Source organism: Sander lucioperca, chromosome 2, assembly GCF_008315115.2.
Source record: "Sander lucioperca isolate FBNREF2018 chromosome 2, SLUC_FBN_1.2, whole genome shotgun sequence".
Classification (NCBI taxonomy): domain Eukaryota; kingdom Metazoa; phylum Chordata; class Actinopteri; order Perciformes; family Percidae; genus Sander; species Sander lucioperca.
In genome coordinates this window covers 3,815,123-3,834,241 of record NC_050174.1, presented here as the reverse complement: position 1 = coordinate 3,834,241, position 19,119 = coordinate 3,815,123, and the positions used below count along the sequence as shown (strand labels likewise).

Sequence of the window (19,119 nt, the reverse complement as noted above, 5' to 3'; positions counted from 1 at the left end):
TTCAGTGAGCACACTATTTCAGGCACATGAGCCAATCACAAATGACACAAAGGGGATGAAAAGCACAAAGGTTCCTTTTGATAAATAATATATTTTCCTATGTACATTGGACTGAATATGCAGATCTATTTATAATTATAAACCATGTTTATTTTGATATGCTTGTGTTATTTACTTTGACAATTATTATTATTATTATTATTATTATAATTATTATTATTATTATTATTTCAATTTGTTTTTAATACATTTTTCTACACATTTTCATGTTAAATTCCTCTGAGAAATAAGACTTTTTTACTATTATTGTTATAATAATAATAATAAGAACGGTTACAAGCGTTAAAACATTTACAAATGACAGAGGAGTTATTTATGTGCCATACAAGGAAACCTGACACTATATAGTGTCAGGTTTCCTTGTATGGCACCATTGCAAAACGAAGGTTAGTCCAAATAAAGAAAGCAGTTATTTCTTTGTTTGTTTGCTTGTTGGGTGTGTCTGCGGCGGAAGTGCTTCTGAAAACTTTCATCATCATCCGGGTTACTTCTGGTCACAGAGAGGATCCAAGATGGCGACTCACATGTCGAGGTATAGAAGCTGGAGTCGTGTTCAAAGGTAATGCACGTTTAAAATAAATGCTCTTCAATGGTCGCCAGACTCGAGTTAAATACATGGAAATAATATTGTGCAGCGTCATAACTTTTCTACGTCCTCATGGCCCAAAATAGGCTTACACGGTTAGCACGATGCTAACTGTTAGCTGTCAAACTGTCAGGCTGTAACGTTAGTCTTTGTATGTCACTGTCAGGATGGCTAATGTGTTACCCATTACTGGGGAAGATTTGTTTCAAATATCTGGTGGAAAAAAGTTTGGACCTTACCTTCAAGATATTTAGTCACAGACAAACCTCGAGATGTCTGTTTTAAACTTCTTCATCGGTGCTATCCAGCAAAACATTACTTGCAAAGACTAAAAAATGGCATTGACATTGACTGCTCTTTCTGTGGAGTTGATCGTGAAACAACCATACACTTATTTTGGAGCTGTCCTTTATACTGTCACTTTTTGGAAAGACTTAGCCCAATATATCTGCTGTAACATTTTCTGTCAACTTTTCTCTGCTGTACAAAGACGTGCTGTTTGGTTTTCATGATGTCTGCATTCTAGAACAAAAACAGTATTAAATCATCAATCTTTTTGTTATCTTGGCAACATTTCACATTTACAAAAGTAAATTCTCTAACAGAAAACCTCTATTTAAAATCTTTATGAATGAATTGCTACAATACGTACAAAATATTCAGCACTCTACAAACCCTGAAGCCTTAAAGACTCTTGATATTTGTAAATGTCTTAATTGCATGAACTGCTAAATTATTTATTGTATTTCTCGTTATATTTTTTGTTTTCTTACTCTTTCATATTTTATATACCTCCTAACCCCTGGTATATATGAATTTTGGAATTTGACATTGTACTTAAATTGCAATAAAGATAAAAAATAAAATAAAATAAATTAACTACCAATATTTTAGAGGTTGGCAGATAAGTAAGTTATATTTTTGGTGATTTTCTTGGTCTTTTCATTTTGTTAGACTTTGATTAACACGCTGAGCTGAATGTTTGTTTATAGTTTCAATACTAGGTTACTTATTTGGATCAAAGTTTGAGAAGTGCCAATTCAGCTTTAATTACTTGTTAAATTCAGATTAAGTGGCTTTAGTGTTAGCCGGAGTATTTGGAGTCTGATTCTATTCTATTGCTATGTTATGTATTATGTTATACTATGTTACTTACTACCTTTCACTTGCCACGTAAACTTTATCTCATATCCCATACTTTATGATAATTGGATCATTTAATGCTATATTATGTGTTACACTGATTTTGCAATATTAATTAAACTACTGTGTGTAACTGCTGCACTGTTTATTCCTTTGACACCAACATTTTTTGCGCCACTTAACAATGCATAACAATGTAGAAAGTAGAGATGGGCAACACGTTTAAGGAAAAAAATAATCAAATGAGTGGAGGAACATAATGTTGCTGAGAATAGGTTAAAGAAACCTTGTTGTTGCCTTGTTGTTCTCAAAGGTTTGGGATCGCAGCTTACAGAAAGTACAGCAATGGCGGCCGATACCCAAATATCTCCCTCTCTGCACCGCTGCCTGGGATCCCCAAGCCAGTGTTTGCATCTGTACATGGTCAGGAAAAATATGAGACCAAGATCACTATTCTAGAAAATGGCCTCAAAGTCGCCTCCCAAAACAAGTTTGGTCAATTCTGCACAGTTGGAAGTAAGTTGCAGCAGTGATATGCAAATCATAATATCCACTTGTCTTCAGGATCTGGCTGAAGTGGATAAAATGTGTTTGTTTTCTTTCTTATTTTTAGTTTTAGTAAATTCTGGATCCAGACATGAAGCAAAGTATCCGAGTGGAATAGCTCACTTCATAGAGAAACTCGCCTTTTCTGTAAGTAAAACAAAGTTAAAGACCACAAAATTAAAGGTCAAGGAAGTTGAGGTGTGTAAAGTAATGTCATTTTTTTTAATCTTTAGTCCACAGCTCAGTACGGGAGTAAAGATGAAATTCTCCTCACGTTGGAAAAACACGGAGGGATATGTGACTGCCAAACATCAAGGTATGTAGGCTCTTAGCACAATGCCTGTCTCAATGTTACACAATGTAATGTTTGTGTATTACTACCTTCCATGTGTGAACTAGGCCTTTCTTCTGTTGGAGAGTATGTGTAAAAAGCTGTTGTTTGTGTGATATATTGTTCATTTTGCTGCGCAGGGATACCACCATGTATGCAGTGTCTGCTGAAGTTAAGGGTCTGGACACAGTGGTCAGTCTTCTCTCTGATGCTGTTCTACAGCCTCGCCTGCTGGGTAAGGCCATTCTTATTTGAAATGACAAATCCATGGGCACTTTGCCAAATGTCTGTCTGTCTGAGATGATATGTTTGTTTACATGCAGATGATGAAATTGAGATGACCAGAATGGCGGTACGCTTTGAGTTAGAAGATCTAAACATGAGGCCAGACCCTGAACCTTTACTCACTGAGATGATCCATGCTGTGAGTCACATCATTTGTTTAGATCCTCCAACCCCAGCTCTCTGTGAAAGTAAACAAATTGATCCATGACCTTTTTAAAGGAACACGCCAACTTATTGGGACTTTAGCTTGTTCACCGTATCCCCCAGAGTTAGATAAGTCCATACATACCCTTCTCATCTCCGTGCGTGTCGTAACTTTGTCTGACGTACCCACCGCTAGCCTAGCTTAGCACAGATCCTGGAGGTAAACCGCTCCATCTAGCCTACTGCTCCCAATAAGTGACAAAATAATGCCAACATTTTCCTATTTACATGTTGTGATTTGTATAGTCACAGTGTGTACAAATAACAAGGTCACATGAGACACCGCCATATTCTAACCGTATACAAACTGGGAACTATATTCTCAGAAGGCGAAGCACTGCTACTTGGGCGGGGTGAAATCTCTGCTCCTCACCACAGGGCTTCTCGTGTGCTGCGAGCAAATCACTCCGCCCAAGTAGCAGAAGTAGCAGTGCTTCACCTTCTGAGAATATAGTTCCCAGTTTGTATACGGTTAGAATATGGCGGTGTCTCATGTGACCTTGTTATTTGTACACCCTATGACTATACAAATCACAACATGTAAATAAGAAAATGTTGGCGTTATTTTGTCACTTATTGGGAGCAGTAGGCTAGATGGAGCCGGTTACCTCCAGGATCTGTGCGAAGTGAGGCTAGCGGTGGGGGCGTCAGACAGAGTTACGACACGCACAGAGATGAGAAGGGTATGTATGAACTTATCTAACTCTGGGGGATACGGTGAATAAGCTAAAGTTCCAATAAGTCGGCGTGTTCCTTTTAAGCATCAGGGCTGTTATTATGTAGCGCCGCTGTAACTGATCAGTTAATTGATAAGTATGCTGTTTATTAGTTGCTTAATAGTTTAGTATGTGTAATGTCAAAAATAATAAAAAATATACCAGGCTTTATATCAACTGCTGTACATTTTCTGTCTGAAACTGAATTTATAATAATATGAAACAAAGAAATGCAACCTAATTTAGCTTTCACTGGAAAAAGCTTTGTATTTAGTAAAATTATTAATTAATGAATTACCAAAACTATAACCATCATTATAACTTATATATAATATATAATTTCAGACCTATTTTAAATATCGAATCACCAAAGATGCATCATAGTCATTTGTGCTTTCTGATAGGATAACAGATCAAACCTTGCCCCTGAAAGACAAGAAAAAATAAAACCCTGATTAAATATTTGAAGAGCTTGAATGTTCATTCTTGACCAGCCTGTCAAAGATACTGTAGTTGTAAAAAACAAATATAATTGTAAGTGTTGCACCAGATTACTGTAGCTTTATTTTTCCTTTAAAGTGTTCATATTATGCTTTTTGGCTTTTTTTTATATATATCTTTTTTGTGCACATTATAGGTTTATAAAGTGAAAAAGCCCAAAGTCCACCCCAAAAGGACTTACCATCTTCCAGAGAAAACACTGTTCACAAACTGCTCCAAACAGCTCTATTGTAGTCCAGCCTTTACTTGTGTGACGAACGTGCGTCACTTTGTAACACACGTTATAATGCTCGCCTAGCTGCTAGCATGGCACGCCCTCATACTCTGAAGTGAGATGCCTGTAGCTAAAACAGAGAGCTCAACACACAGTGTGAAAAGAGGAGCTGCAGCAATGTGCAGTACAACAAAAAGATGGTGTTTTTTGAAAATGAAACCATGTAAACCTATTCTGGTACAACCTCTAAATACAATTATGAACCTGAAAATGAGCATAATATGAGCACTTTAACAATATTGTAACGTATGGTAATTGTTTGCTTCCAGGCCGCATATCGAGGAAACACGGTTGGACTGCCTCGCTTTTGTCCTGTAGACAACGTGGACAAGATTGACAAGAAAGTGCTTCACAGCTACCTGCGTAACTACTACTGTCCCAAACGGATGGTGCTGGCTGGAGTGGGCATCGAGCACGAGCAGCTGGTTGAATGTGCCAGGAAATACCTGCTGGATGCGAAGCCGGTGTGGGGAACAAGTGCAGTGGCCAACGTGGACCTCTCTGTAGCACAGTACACTGGTGGCATCGTCAAGGTGATTTCTCTGTCGTTTTGTTTTATTTCCAGTTGTAAAATGGCGAAAAAGAATAGTAACATCTTCTTCTTTTCATCTGTTAGATGGAGAAGGATATGTCAGACGTGAGCCTTGGCCCCACCCCGATCCCAGAGCTCACCCACATTATGATCGGCCTGGAGAGCTGCTCCTTCCTGGTGGGTGTTTGCAGTGCCTGGCTATCCTGAAGAGTCTCCAGTCAGGTGTCTGATACATGTTAGCTTCAAGCTTCCAAATAATAATAAAAAAAAAGCTTTTCTCTTCACAGGAGGAAGACTTCATCCCATTCGCGGTGCTCAACATGATGATGGGTGGAGGAGGCTCCTTTTCTGCAGGAGGACCCGGAAAAGGCATGTTCACCCGCCTATATCTGAACGTGCTCAACAGGTAAGCGTCTCACAAACCTCAATTCAGCATCATCAGATAATCACAAGTCACTAAAAATAACACCAGTCAGTTTCACTAATTGTCTTATGGTTTTCCTTGTATTGTAGGCATCATTGGATGTACAATGCCACCTCCTACCATCATAGCTATGAGGACAGCGGTCTGCTGTGTATCCATGCCAGTGCAGACCCCAGACAGGTTGGTACAGGTTCAGGACTGCACGGTTCAAATGTCTCATTGTACCTTTGCATCCAAATAGCTTTTTTTTTTTTTTATTTATTTATTTATTTTTTAACCAATCACTGCTTTGCAAAGGGAAGTTTAAATTGTGTCAGATATCCCTCTAAAACTTTGTTACAAAGTTATGTTTTCAAATTTGCATATGGCTTTCATGTGTAAATGGCTCTTTTTGTTTCTTTGTTGATGTTTGTGTAGAGTTCTTATCATTACATACGTTCATCTCCAGGTGCGAGAAATGGTGGAGATAATAACAAGAGAGTTCATTCAGATGGCTAGCAACGCAGGAGAGGTAATAGCTGTGGCAACTTTAGCAATATTGATTATAGCTAAAGAAACAAAGGTCGTGTACAATTCTTGGAACTTTTTTCTCATCCCTGTATATTTAGATGGAGCTGGAGAGGGCCAAGACTCAGCTCAAGTCAATGTTGATGATGAACCTCGAGTCGCGGCCGGTTATTTTTGAAGATGTTGGTCGCCAGGTTCTCTCCACAGGAAAGAGAAAGCTGCCACATGAACTGTGTGATCTAATAAGTGAGTACTAAAGATAATATAGCAGCCATAAAATACCTGTGTAAGAGGAAAAATTACATCATAAATTAAGAATTAGGCAAAGGCTTATTTCGCCCTAGTTGTTTATTCAGATTTTGACCTTTCAACTAATAATTTCCAGGCAACGTGACAGCCAGTGATATTAAGAGAGTAACCACTAAGATGCTGCGCAGTAAGCCCGCAGTAGCAGCTCTGGGAGACCTGACGGAGCTGCCCTCATACGAACACATCCAGGCCGCTCTGTCCAGCAAAGACGGACGTCTGCCCCGCATGTATCGCCTCTTCCGATAGAACCCCGTGGCCATCGAGCCGGGTCGTCGCTGGCAAACATCGCTGTAAATAAACTGGACTGGATTACACTAGTGTTCCCTCCCACCACAGAACTCAACACAGCTCACTGTGGGAGGGGACTAATACCCGGGCTCTTGACTGAACCTCTGAGAGTGGGGATTTTAAAGAAAAGTTGCATTTTACTCTACAGTAACCGTAGTCTACATACAGTTGGAGCATCTGTGTTTGTTGTTTGTGGGCAGGAAAGCCATATTTCATTATGTACCAGGGTGGTTTGCAGGAGTTTGGTTTTAAAAGGACAATTCACCCCAAAGCCAAAATTAGAGTGTTAGTTTCTAATTTGAAAACCTAAATACCAACCTGTTACGTTTAAGTCTATGAATGAATGATATTACACTGTGAAAGTAAAGCAGCATAGAGGCAAGAGAAGGGGCGGCTAATGTCCCCAGCAGTGTCTAAACTATTATTTTTATTGAGCTATTATTTTTCTCTGCTTGCAAACCCTCAGCTCTCTAAAATTTACAGAGCTCCACATCGATCCTTCTCTTTTCATAGAGTGGATGGATCAGAAAACAGTTTCAAATCTTACAATTTATACAACACAGCACTTCATAGTCTCGCTACACATGCACAGAAGACTCTACACAACCCGAGGGGTTAACAGATTAATAAAGGCATCCTTGGAAGTTTTTGGATAAATGTGACAAACCTTACAACTGTAGCAAATTTGTCCTCAAGAAGATTGAAATCATGGTTTCTGGCATCACTATGTCAGATGTACTGTAAAGACATATGTTATTCTTTTTGTATTTTTGTGAGTGTTGATGCCCTTGAAAATGAAAAAAATATATGATTATATTAACAGGATAAATTAAAGGAATAGTTTGATTTTAGAAAATATACTTATTTGCTTTCTGGCAGAGTTAGATGAGAATATCATCTAACTCTAAAATATGAAGCTACAGCCAGTCGCCAGTTAGTTTAGCATAAAGAGTGGAAACGGCTCGCCTGGCACTGTAACAAAACCCGCCCAGGAGCATCTCCAATGCTCACCTCTGCCATTTCTTATTTGTTTGATCTGTACAAAAACTGAAGCTCCAAAGCAAAATTCAGCCAACAAAGTTTTTTTAAACATTTATTACGAGATGTTACATCATAGGTGACATAAAAATATGCAGATAAAGTTAAGAGGTCTTGAGGAAATCAAAACAAGACCCACAGGCACTTTTCTTTTGTAGTGTACTGCTCTTCATGCTGGGAATGCAAGTTCATTAATGTTGAATACAGTTTATAGTATATATGAGGTTACACAGCAGTGAGATGAGAGGTAAGGCATTGAGTTACAGTCTGTTATAGTATTACTTGGCCTAATAAGAGAAAAAGTAGTGACAGGTGTTAACAGTGTAAATAATCTATTTTATAGGAAGTGAAAAAAGTTAAATAAGCTGTCAAATATATTTGATCTCCCTGAAATTTAACAGTAGCATGTAACAAGTAGTAACAACCTCCTGACTGTAGCGTTCATCAATGTCTAAAATTATAAATTCGACCTCCCTTCCTCAGTCATATCGTATCTCTCCTACAATACATTAAACTTAGAACACAAGTCAAGTTAAAATGGACCGCAGATGCCTAAATTACATTAAAAAGTGCACCTCAATGTGCCACCAAAATTGTTTGTTAAAGTGCTCATATTATGCTCATTTTATTATATCATTATTATATCAGAATAGGTTTTCATGGTTTAATTTTCAAAAAACATCTTTTTGTTGTACTGCACACTGCTGCAGCTCCTCTTTTCACCCTGTGTGTTGAGCTCTCTGTTTTAGCTACAGAGTGAGACATCTCACTTCTGTTCCATCTTTGTTGGGAGTCGCACATACACACCTATAATGTGCACAAAAAAGATATACAACATAATAAAGGAAAGGGAAAACACCAAAAAGCATAATATGAGCACTTTAAGCTATTTGATGACAAATGTACAAGGCATTAAAAAACACTGATTTAGCATTCAGAAAAAAAATAACATTGCGGTTCATGATGCATTTAAAACACCTACAACATTTTTAAAAATGAATGTAGTTACACAGAGCCTTTAAGGTTAGTCAGTTCACACAGGAGCATGTGACTGAAGAGTAAACCATGATGGCAGCCCCCCTTTCCACTTCATGTTGAATAAATGGAGGGGGCTGAATAAATAAAGGCCAGACTGCTGCTGTGTCTGCAAACCTCTCTCTGTGTGTCTGACCTCAAGGTCCCTGCCCTCAAGTCCTGCCAGCTGCTTAGCCCACACAGACAGTTCCCAACAATGACCGACAGAGGGCGCACTCTGCTCAGTTACCGACCAGCACTGGGCTCTGTGTAATTAAGACAACTCTGGTTTCCTTTTTGTCCTTTTCTGGTTTTACATTCCACTTTCTGGCACAGTTCAGTCCAGTCGAGTCTGGTCTGGAGAGTTTGTTTTAAGGGTTTAGGCGATGGTGCAGATGGCGCTGCTACTATGGTTCTTCATGGCCTCCCTCCTCTTCAGCTCTCTGGTGATCCTCCTCCTAATTCCCTCCAAGTACAAGCTTCTGTCAAACTGTCCAGCACCGAGGGGAATACTAAACAACACAATCAAACACATTTAGTATGAGACTAGTAGTATGACGTATGAGGTCAAAATAAAGAAAAGACAAATTCAGTATTTAAATATGTAGACATATAAGAATCTAGAAAGATTAGAAGATGAAGATTCTTACTGCCCAGCATTAGAAAATGACCACAACGTATTTGCAAGAAGTTTGACTCTTCTAAACTAAAACAGTACTTTGCCAGCTGCTGAGATCATTCACTTTCTAACTGTATTGGAACCAAAATTCAATTCTCACTGTGATGAGTAGAAACTCCCTATTTTACCCAAACCAATTTAGTTTTCAACTGTGGACAATGCTACAAGAAAGCATTGAAACATAAACGTAAACGTAAAGGCAGCTTCATAAAGGAAAGTTATATTGTGCATTGTTATATATTATACTGAACTCATAAATTAAGCTGGTTTACAACAGTTGCGAAAATGCAACCAACTTTTAAATATAAACTAATCTTTTTACAAAAACAAACAAATGTCAATATACTGAATGCATCCTTAACGTGATGACAAAGTATTTAAAATGGCAATGGGACTCACTTGTCTCTGCCTGGCCTGAGTTTGACCTGGAAGATGCTGATGACGGGCCGATGGTCTGAGCTCTTGATGCAGGAGCAGCTGGTGTACTTGACCACTTTTATGTCCTCAGCCTGCCTGCTTCTGAACAAGATCCTGTCCTGTGAACACACACAGAGAGGTTTCACCCTGCTGAGAGTCACAATAAGATGACTTAACCTGCCCTGGCCAGTTTAGACTTTAATTAGAGCAGCTGAAAAGTGTATAATAGTGCCTTCCACCAAATGTCTGGCTTTTTGTGGCTTGATTTTCTTTTTCTTCTTACTGTGTATGAAGGCGTTCTCTGTTTAGAAGTAGTGTCGTAGATATCACAGCCAATGTCAAACTTGTATGTGGGGAGGAAGTGTATTGGTGCCTCTTGGAAGCCTTTAAAGATTGAACCTGGAGGGGAAAAAACACAAACACAACAACATACTTTCCAAAAACCTTCCAAAATGTTTAAGGTTTTTAAAGAGATTTAGCCACTAACATGCAAGCATACCATCTTTCATTTCCTTAGAGAGCTGGTCGTGCTCCAAGAGAGGGCCCATATCGCCACCTACTGTGCGGTTTATGATGGTCTCCACGTCCACCCGGTCTTTACTCAGCCGAAAGTTAAAATCTCCAAACCAGAAGACCTGATCGAATCTTGTTGTGACGTCGGCTACAATTACAAATGACATCCTGTGATTATCAACGATATAACTAGCCATTATTCCTACCAATTTCAAAGCTTTAATCCAAAATAAGTAGATGAATAACAATACATTCTATTCAGCACTCAATAGCAAGACCAAAGCTGGGACAAAACAGATGGTCATGGACACAGAAACATTTTTAAATTCTAATAACTAACAGCTAAAAACCTTTCTGAGAAAAAGAGGGAGCAATTTGTTCAAAGATGCCTGACTGTAACCTAACAGTTACAATCAATCCTAGTTTTATTAAAAGAAAATGTGTGAATAAGGTAAGGCTATAACATACATTGTGAATTTCCAAGAATCCAGTGAAGGAAATTTGTCTTTTCGTAATTACTTCACTGCGTAAAATATTATTTATCCCATTGCTAGAATATAACATGTTTCAGAAACACCACCATCATAATTGTTTTGATTTTTCACATCTTTAAGACAAGGAAACTTACATGGTGTGGAGCGGTAGGGGTTGGTGTCTGGAAGGCCTTTGGGAAGAGCTAGAGCCTCGACGATTTTGTTGTAATCTAGTACTCTCTCGTAAACTTTGGCATCTCCAGCTGGAATAACAGACACAGAAATTATAAACACGTAAAACTGCCTAGCCATCAACGCTGCAGTTTAAATGCAAATATGTAATACCAAGAGCAGACATAAAAGCAGTTATGGTGAGTGTAATAACTAAAACATGCCTCTCATAGAATGTGTAGACAATGTTTAATATTCAATGGACATGCCAGTATGCTGAAGAAGTGAAAATGGTAACATTACTGTTTCTTCTCTAGGCGAGGAAAAGACAAATTTTCCTTCTATGTTGCCACATCCCTCCTAAACTTTACTACAAATCTCCAACCAGTCCTATCTACAACCATCCTGACAATAGCCTCTTGCTATAATAAATCACTCCTTCCGTCTGCAGCCTCCCTAACTTTGCAGAAACCTGTTACTCACAGGTAAAATGGGATGTGATGAAGAGGAAGGAAGTGCCAAAAAAGGTAAAGGCGATTCCCACAGCCCCTTTGGTCTTGATCTGAGAGATGATCCTGGTTGTGACTGTGGCATGCTCCACCTCTGTGTGTCAACAGGACAAAATGTTGTGGTCAGTGTCAAGAGGCTTAACAGTGTAATCAGTTAAATTCAAACACAAAACCATGTGCATCTACAGTGTACATCAAAGAAATATGTCACCACATCAAAATCCTTTTATCTGCAGACTCTTTTGGCCAATATAATGAACTAGCATCTAATGCTAACATGCTTATTCAAGGGAATATGCCATCACATAACTGGCGGCTAGATGTGTAACCATGAAACAGATATAAACATCTTTCAACCACTTGCACTACGCACACGTTCAAGGAGTTTATTACCTGAGCAGAACCAGATGAGGTCTCTTCTGACAAATACAGTGAGATACAAAACGCCATGTGATGCTGCGTACAGCATGACGTAATAAGGTCCCAGAGTCTCCTGAAGACGGGTCTCCCACTCCCTCCTGCACACACATGTACACGCAGAGTCACATACACAGAAGTATAACTGACTTTACAGCACTGATAGTCATAATAACTCCCTTTTTCTTCCAGTAATGATGTAAACAAAACACAACATACCTGTCAGGACAGCCCTCCTGGACCCCAATAATATAAAAGTCTTGTGCAAATGCGGAGTCTGTTGGAAGGAGGAGATCATCTAAGTTGGCTGGAAGACCCTGAAAATGATAGAAACTTGGTAACAACTCAGTTGGTAGTGGGTAGTAATACGACTTTAAAAATGGTTCTTGGTCTGTGAGACGCTGCAGAGTCATGATTTACTTACTTACCTTCTCTCCCTGCATGTTCCAAGTGGCTATGTAGATGCCCACTCTTCTGTCAGGGAAGTGGCGGTCCAGCTCCTCAGCCCCAAGCAGGGCACCGCTTCCCAGCACGCTGCCCTCCAGAAAGCTCCTGGAAAATACACATTGGAAGGAAAATTAGCGCTTCTAAGGGTAGCCAACTCGCCATGTAGGATGCAGTGTAGGAAAAAGCAAGGCTGTTGTCTCAGATGTTACGTCAATAACTTAAAAGTAAAAACACTATTCCCTTCTGGGCACTGACTGTGTATTGAGACTATAGACTAGACTCATGTTTTGCTGGTCCTGCTGTCAAAAACTGTACTGAACAAGCAGCTCCTCTGATCTTGTGTTAATCCTCTTCCACTCTGCCACCTTCCCTTTTTCTCTTAAGAATATGAGCACTGCACACACAATGTAAAAATGTCTGGAGCTTTGGTTTCAGGACAAATGAACAGTCTCTCGCTGATGCTTTAACACATACTCCTGACAGTGAACCAAGCTCCAGATGCGCTATGCTAATCACCTTCAATCAGAGTGCACAATCAATACTAAAAGGCTTGTAGTGGCTATAAGATACTGTATCTAATTATTGTGCAGTGCCTGAGCATAGTACTTTCTTTTGAGCAATTTTCTTTTGTTATAAGGATAAGGTAGTTAAAGCCTGGCCAGACTGAAAAAGTAAACCATATGTGCTATTGCAGCACTGCATTATTGTTGCAATTGATTGAAAGTGATGCACATGAAGTTTTGAATTTGCCTCGTTTTATGTTGTCTCTGTCCTATATGTAAATAAGGGCCTAAGGTACCCTTGAAACAAACCGGCTTCTAATAGCCTTCTCTATTTCCTGCCGGTAAGAGTAAGCCTTACAAAAGAGCCTTCACATCCAGCCTGAGGATAACTCCAGGTACTTCATCTACATGGTCATCATATGCCTACTGTACCTGTTCCTCACATCCTGGGGCCTGATGGGGCTAAGCACACTGTAGGTGGATCTCATGGAGTTGACAGAGGCACTATCCGACCCCATGTTCTCCAGAAGCCGGCTGTCGCTCAGGTTCCTGTGGAGTCTCTCCCCGAGTTTCTCTCTGGCCATCATGGCATAATCCAAACAATCCCCGTCAATCCTATTAGCTGCCCTTAAAGTGGCTGATGCAAAGCTCTTCCCCAGAGCAGGCAGTGTCCCCGTGGGTTGCACTGGAGACAGACGCACCTTGCTGGACCTCGCCCGGTGGTCTGTGGGGTCGCTCTGCTGGCTGGTGGGCCTCCTTTCATACTCGGAGAGACTTCTCCCTCTGTCCCGGAAGACTGGGGATCCCCTTGTAACAGCGGAGAGCTGTCTCACATTGGAGTCCTGGTCATTCCTAATGGTGGCAGCACCGCTGAGAACAAACCCACCTGAAGCTGGGGCTGTTTGGTCCTCTTTAAGAGAGTCTGTGGAGGAGCCAGTCCCAACTTGGTCACTTAGACTCTCCTGGCTGTTTCTTAGCCTCCTGGTTCTCACGGCCTCCTCCACTGAGACACTTTTTCTGGACTTTGACAGTCTGGGCAGTGCGGGTGGCCGAGGCTGGTATAGACTGATCTCTCCCTCTGCATTTCTATCAGTGAGTTTAAGGGCATCATTGTGTTCCTTGCAGGATTTGGCATCCACTAAAGAGGTATTGAGTGCCCTGCTGTCACTGACAAGTGAATCTCCTTTAGCAGGAGCCTCACAGGACTGATGGAGGAGGCTGTCCTCTCCATTCTCAGTCATCCTCTCGTCATGCCTGAGACCAGTTGTGGTCAGGGGAATGGAGCTTTCTCATTGCTAACTAACATACACCTTAACATACAGGGCAGAAAATGATTCAGTCAAATGTTGACCATAAAATGACTTAGTTCAGCCATGCTAACCATACAAGATACGTTTGTTGTAGAATCTGTTTAGTTCCTGCTTATTAGCAATAAATACACTAATGGCAATCGTTACACGTGCAACATTAGTTGGACAATAAACATATAGCTAGCTAACGTTAGTTAGTTCAAGAAATACTAGCACCGTGAGTTAATTATGCTAATGTTAGCCTTAGCGGTCTAAGCTAGCTAGCTAGAATCCAAGGCTGAAATCCATCGCTTAACTGAAGCTCTGTAATTTCTGCTAACTAACGTTATCATCCAGCCAACAAGTCACGTTTGAATATAACCAACACTGCTAACTTTAGCTAACGTTAACCATCTAGCTAGCATAGTAGTTACAAGCTAGCTATAACATAGCTGTCATAGCATAACAGTAGCGATATCCAGGCTAGCTCAGCTAACGTTACAAGCAAGCGTTTATAAGATCGTATAAATAATAAGGTAATGTTGGTAGTTTCCGTCTTATGGAGCTGGTTATTTCACTGTTATCATGTTGAAGTAAAGTTACCTGTGGTTTACTGATGTTTTGAGTGGCTAATTAAAGAGTAGCTTAATCACTTCCTTAGCAACGCTTGACAACAGAATTTGTTACTAAGACAAGAGAGTCAGGACAGAGAGCAGAGCAGCATAGAGCAAGGGTCTCAGCGCCCCCTCTGTGCTAAGTAGTGAAAGTACATGCAACTCAAATTATTGTAATCTACCTGCATGTTGTGCTGTCATCATCTCATAATAGTACATATATGTATCCTAAAAATACATGGATTACCTATTGAGACTGTGTTGGTTCTTTACCTCGCTGATTAAAATACAGTATGATGTCATACATTGGTTTTTTTTGCATTAAAATCATGCAGTGCCATGCCAGAGCATAAATGTGATACAGAAATGCATTTACCAGCATGACATCATTTTAGATTTTTGATTATCTAAAAAAAACACTAAACATCATCCTCACACTTAAATCATTATATGAATTAATATATTTCATAATTCATACATTTTAGTCTTGCAAAATGCATATTGGGAAAGTAACATAAAGTGACAAAAGCCTTTTTAGCTCAAATTTAAGAATAGTCTTTTCTGAGTAATTTTAAGGGATGCAAGCAAGCATATAGACGTCTTTTATCTTTTCAAGGAAACCTTTTTTATCATTTTATTTCCATTTTCCTTTTATTTAAACTAATGTTTTCATTTAGGCTATTTAATTGTCACCTCATTATTGACCTCTGTTTTATTTACCCACACATCACTGGTTGTAATACATGAATCAACCTCTTAGTCACTTACACAACTTTTTTTGTGTGCACTAAAAAACTAATGTTTTCACTGTGTCACTGTTTGTTACATAATACTTTTTTTGCCATGATTAACTTTGAGAAAATAATTATTACTATGCTTTTACATGTATGTCTATCACCGGGTGTTATCATGAAACTTACAAAAGTAAACATACAAAAACATGCACTAAAATTAAATAAATGTGAAATGTCAAAAAAAAACAACAGAAAAATGCTGTTGCTGTGAAAACAGCGTATGTCACAATGAATAAACAACATCAAGGTGTGACCTCTGATTGTTAATCCTAAATTGTTCACCCTTTCTGTGCCCCCCGTACTGTACGAGAAACAGCCACTGAAAGGATTTCTGAGCCCGCTGGTCCATGGATATGTGGACAATCCCTCCATATACTGTGCATTTCTATTGCACTGTTGCTGGCTCAGGGGGTTTAGACAAAAGGACCAGTCTGTGGGTCAGGTATAAAAGCAAAGGGTTAAACCAGGTAGGGTACAGTTCAGTGCAAGAGCAGCAGCAGTACCAGCAGCAGCAGCCCACTGACCAGCAAAATGACTTCCACTGGAATGAACATGATGAGCAAGGTAAGCTCTCTGATAGTTTTCATTTTCATAATATCACTAAAACTAAATGGTATCACCTGCATATTGTCCATTGTGGCTTAAACACATTGAGATGTGTGCTGTTTTTGCCAGAGATACTTTAAAGCTCATATAATCAATGTGTTTTAATAATAATGAATAAAATGACTGTATGTGTAATGTGGTAAAAAAAACAACAAAAAAAAAACACGGAGAATTATCACCAAACTCTGCAGTTCCCCTCAGCTAGAAGAACATTCTTTGAGCTCATTGTTTTTGTTTTCGGGCCTGCAGATTTACTGTTTTGGTTCACTCTCACACCTCTTATGGTGTTATTTTTGGCCACAGCAGGCAGCTACTCTCGAGCTCGAACAACCCTACCCATGCAGCACTAAAAGATGATTTAGCAGGTTAAGAGCCAAATATTTCCCTCACAAGTTGGTGAAGACCTTAAACAGAGCTACAATTATAGTTAATATTGGACATCGTGTGGACAGAAACACAGCTCCAAATAAATGCTAATGTATATCTTCTGCATGTGTAAATAGGCATCTGTGTTGTGCTTGTTTCTGCTACCCCCAAATGGCAATAAAATCAGTTATTGTCGGCTTAAAGCTGCAGTTTGAAGTAAACTTAGTAGTAAAATCCAAGCTTTATCCTTAACAGCACTACATCCAAAGAAAGCTGGATTCACATTGAAAGTTTTACCCGTTTTTCTAAAACATAAACATGTGCAGCTTTAAACTTGATGGCACTTGTGCCTCTAATGTGCCTCACATGTGCTCAACAAAGCCTTTCCTTCTCTCTCTCTCTCAGATCATCTTCTACGAGGAGAGGAACTTCCAGGGTCGTTCCTATGAGTGCATGAGCGATTGCCCCGACATGTCCTCCTACATGAGCAGGTGCCACTCCTGCAGGGTGGAGAGAGGCTGCTTCATGGTGTACGACCGCCCCAACTACATGGGAAACCAGTACTTCATGAGGAGGGGCGAGTACAGCGACTACATGAGCATGCTGGGCATGAGCGACACCATCAGGTCTTGCCGCATGATCCCCATGGTAAGCTCTTACACCTGGCTAGATTTACTGTAGATGACATCTCTAGAAAATAAAATGTTCTGTGTTAAACCCACTTATCTTCTGCACCACAGCACAGGGGATCCTACAGGATGAGGATCTACGAGAGGGAGAACTTCGGCGGTCAGATGTATGAGCTGATGGATGACTGTGATAACATCATGGATCGTTACCGCATGTCCAACTGCATGTCCTGCAACGTGATGGATGGCCACTGGCTGATGTACGAGCAGCCCCAGTATAGAGGCAGGATGATGTACGTGAGGCCCGGCGAGTACAGGAACTTCATGCACATGGGCAGTAGCAGCATGAGGTTCATGAGCATGAGGCGCATCACCGACTCCTGCTATTAGACACTCTTAGCACTGAATAAAACTGTCATAACCTAAACTGCTGGTGTGTTAAGTCTTTTTTTATTCTGAGTATGCATACTTCAGACAGTGTACACCAATCAGAGCTGCCAGACCTCTATTGCTGCCAGTAATGCACAGGGAATCCCCAAAGAGAATGGTTGTTGACAAAGATGAGAAGGTTTCTCATTTTCATTAAATTATTCTCTTATTATTCTCATTTCCTACTCACATTCATAATCGACAACTTCCCAATCTCAAGTCTCCAATCTCTTGGCAGATACAAGTGCTGGATTGTGGAAAGCAATCTAATACATTACATTGCACCATTTTAGATTGAAGTTTGTAATTAGATTTTTTTTGTTGAAATGTATGTTACCTACACACATCATACCGTATATAACTATTTCTGTTCGTTATATAGCCTACCTTTTTTATTTTGCAATGCAAAAGTCCGGCACCTAACCCCTGGTAAAACGGCGAATTTTCATTTTTACACTTTTGTATGGATATAACATGCTAATTAGTGAGCGCTGAGTGCTTCTAGGTGAATTTTGTTACCTTTGGAGAAAGACAGGCTAGATGTTTCCCCGTTTCTATTCTTTGTCCTAAGCTAAGCTAACCGGCTTGTGACAGTGCCTCCCAGTGCAATACAGAATCAACTTAAAAATGATTTTTATAGTCTTTAAAACACTTAATGGTTTGACAGCCTTGTATATTACTGACTTAAGTTCAGTCAGAGTTGTAAGGTCATCAGATGTTGTCATGGTGAGGATGTTCTAGTTGGTTTGTTGTTTTGCCTGGCCTGGCTCTCTTTCCCTGTCCTCAGCTCCTCGCTCACTTCCCCCAGGCCATGTACTCTACTCTCACTCCCCAGACCTGCTGTCCTCGGACCATCCACTAGATGCCCTCACCCTGACATCCCCCACTGGTCCTTTTCCACACAATCCTAAATTGCTATGTTGCAAAGTTGCCATATGCTTATATGTTCTTCAATAAGTGCCCCAGTCACTTTACCTGCCTGACAGTTCTATCTGCCTATATGTCTGTTTGCCTTCCTTCATTTTGACAATATATCACTGAACTGTCCCTGTCCACCTCAACTGTTTGCGTTTGGGTCTATCCCGCCTTGCACTCACAAGCTGTGGCAGGTGGTGGTGTTCTGTACATAGAATAAGATCCATATCTTCTTCTTCTTTTTAGGTCAGATGTAGTAGAAAGAATGACTGTGAAGGTAGATTTCCATGTGTTCTGTGCAATGAGGCTGTTCACCATCTGTGAAGCCTTTTGATTTGCAGATGAGAAGTAGTGTTGCATACTGCTGCCTCCTGGTTATAAAATAAGGCTTGTGTCAGCTGAAATCGTTGCACTGAGCTGGGGGAAGTTTAGTCTAATTCTGAGTGGAATTCAAACCGTTGTGTCTAGAGTTTAAATAGCAAACTTGGACATTGTCACATAAACACTAGAATAGCTGCGTTTTCTCTGATTATATTAACACAACTCCAATTTGACTTCAGGCTTGTTTAGAGTTTTTATGAGATGTAAGT

General features: G+C 39.9%; 3 protein-coding genes across 5 annotated transcripts; 2 read left to right on the top strand and 1 right to left on the bottom strand.

Annotated features, from left to right (window-relative positions):
• The first annotated feature begins 513 nt into the window (after nt 1-513).
• pmpca (peptidase, mitochondrial processing subunit alpha) lies at nt 514-7,419 on the top strand. The gene is made up of 13 exons (XM_031305841.2): nt 514-619; nt 2,103-2,305; nt 2,403-2,482; nt 2,569-2,651; nt 2,807-2,901; nt 2,990-3,090; nt 4,916-5,179; nt 5,263-5,355; nt 5,466-5,584; nt 5,692-5,782; nt 6,051-6,113; nt 6,211-6,355; nt 6,495-7,419. The coding sequence occupies exons 1-13, from the start codon at nt 573-575 to the stop codon at nt 6,662-6,664; spliced, it is 1,554 nt and encodes a 517-aa protein (XP_031161701.1). The 5' UTR covers nt 514-572; the 3' UTR covers nt 6,665-7,419.
• A 1,318-nt stretch (nt 7,420-8,737) lies between these two features.
• inpp5e (inositol polyphosphate-5-phosphatase E) lies at nt 8,738-14,904 on the bottom strand. Of its 2 annotated transcripts, none has more exons than XM_031305835.2 (11): nt 14,780-14,904; nt 13,320-14,197; nt 12,366-12,489; nt 12,157-12,254; nt 11,914-12,038; nt 11,495-11,614; nt 10,996-11,103; nt 10,354-10,515; nt 10,138-10,253; nt 9,837-9,973; nt 8,738-9,270 (listed from the first exon to the last, which is right to left on the bottom strand). In XM_031305835.2, exons 2-11 carry the CDS (start codon nt 14,126-14,128, stop codon nt 9,138-9,140), a joined length of 1,932 nt encoding a protein of 643 aa, XP_031161695.1. In that variant the 5' UTR covers nt 14,129-14,197; nt 14,780-14,904; the 3' UTR covers nt 8,738-9,137. The 2 variants fall into 2 exon arrangements, with proteins under 2 accessions (XP_031161695.1, XP_035864875.1); XM_036008982.1 differs by lacking the exon at nt 14,780-14,904 and having other exon boundaries at nt 8,738-9,098; nt 9,133-9,270; nt 13,320-14,128.
• A 986-nt stretch (nt 14,905-15,890) lies between these two features.
• LOC116054335 (gamma-crystallin M3-like) lies at nt 15,891-17,612 on the top strand. 2 transcript variants are annotated; one of them, XM_031305855.2, is made up of 3 exons: nt 15,891-16,148; nt 16,962-17,204; nt 17,297-17,612. In XM_031305855.2, exons 1-3 carry the CDS (start codon nt 16,116-16,118, stop codon nt 17,573-17,575), a joined length of 555 nt encoding a protein of 184 aa, XP_031161715.1. In that variant the 5' UTR covers nt 15,891-16,115; the 3' UTR covers nt 17,576-17,612. The 2 variants fall into 2 exon arrangements, with proteins under 2 accessions (XP_031161715.1, XP_031161714.1); XM_031305854.1 differs by lacking the exon at nt 15,891-16,148 and having other exon boundaries at nt 16,860-17,204.
• The last annotated feature ends 1,507 nt before the right edge of the window (nt 17,613-19,119 follow it).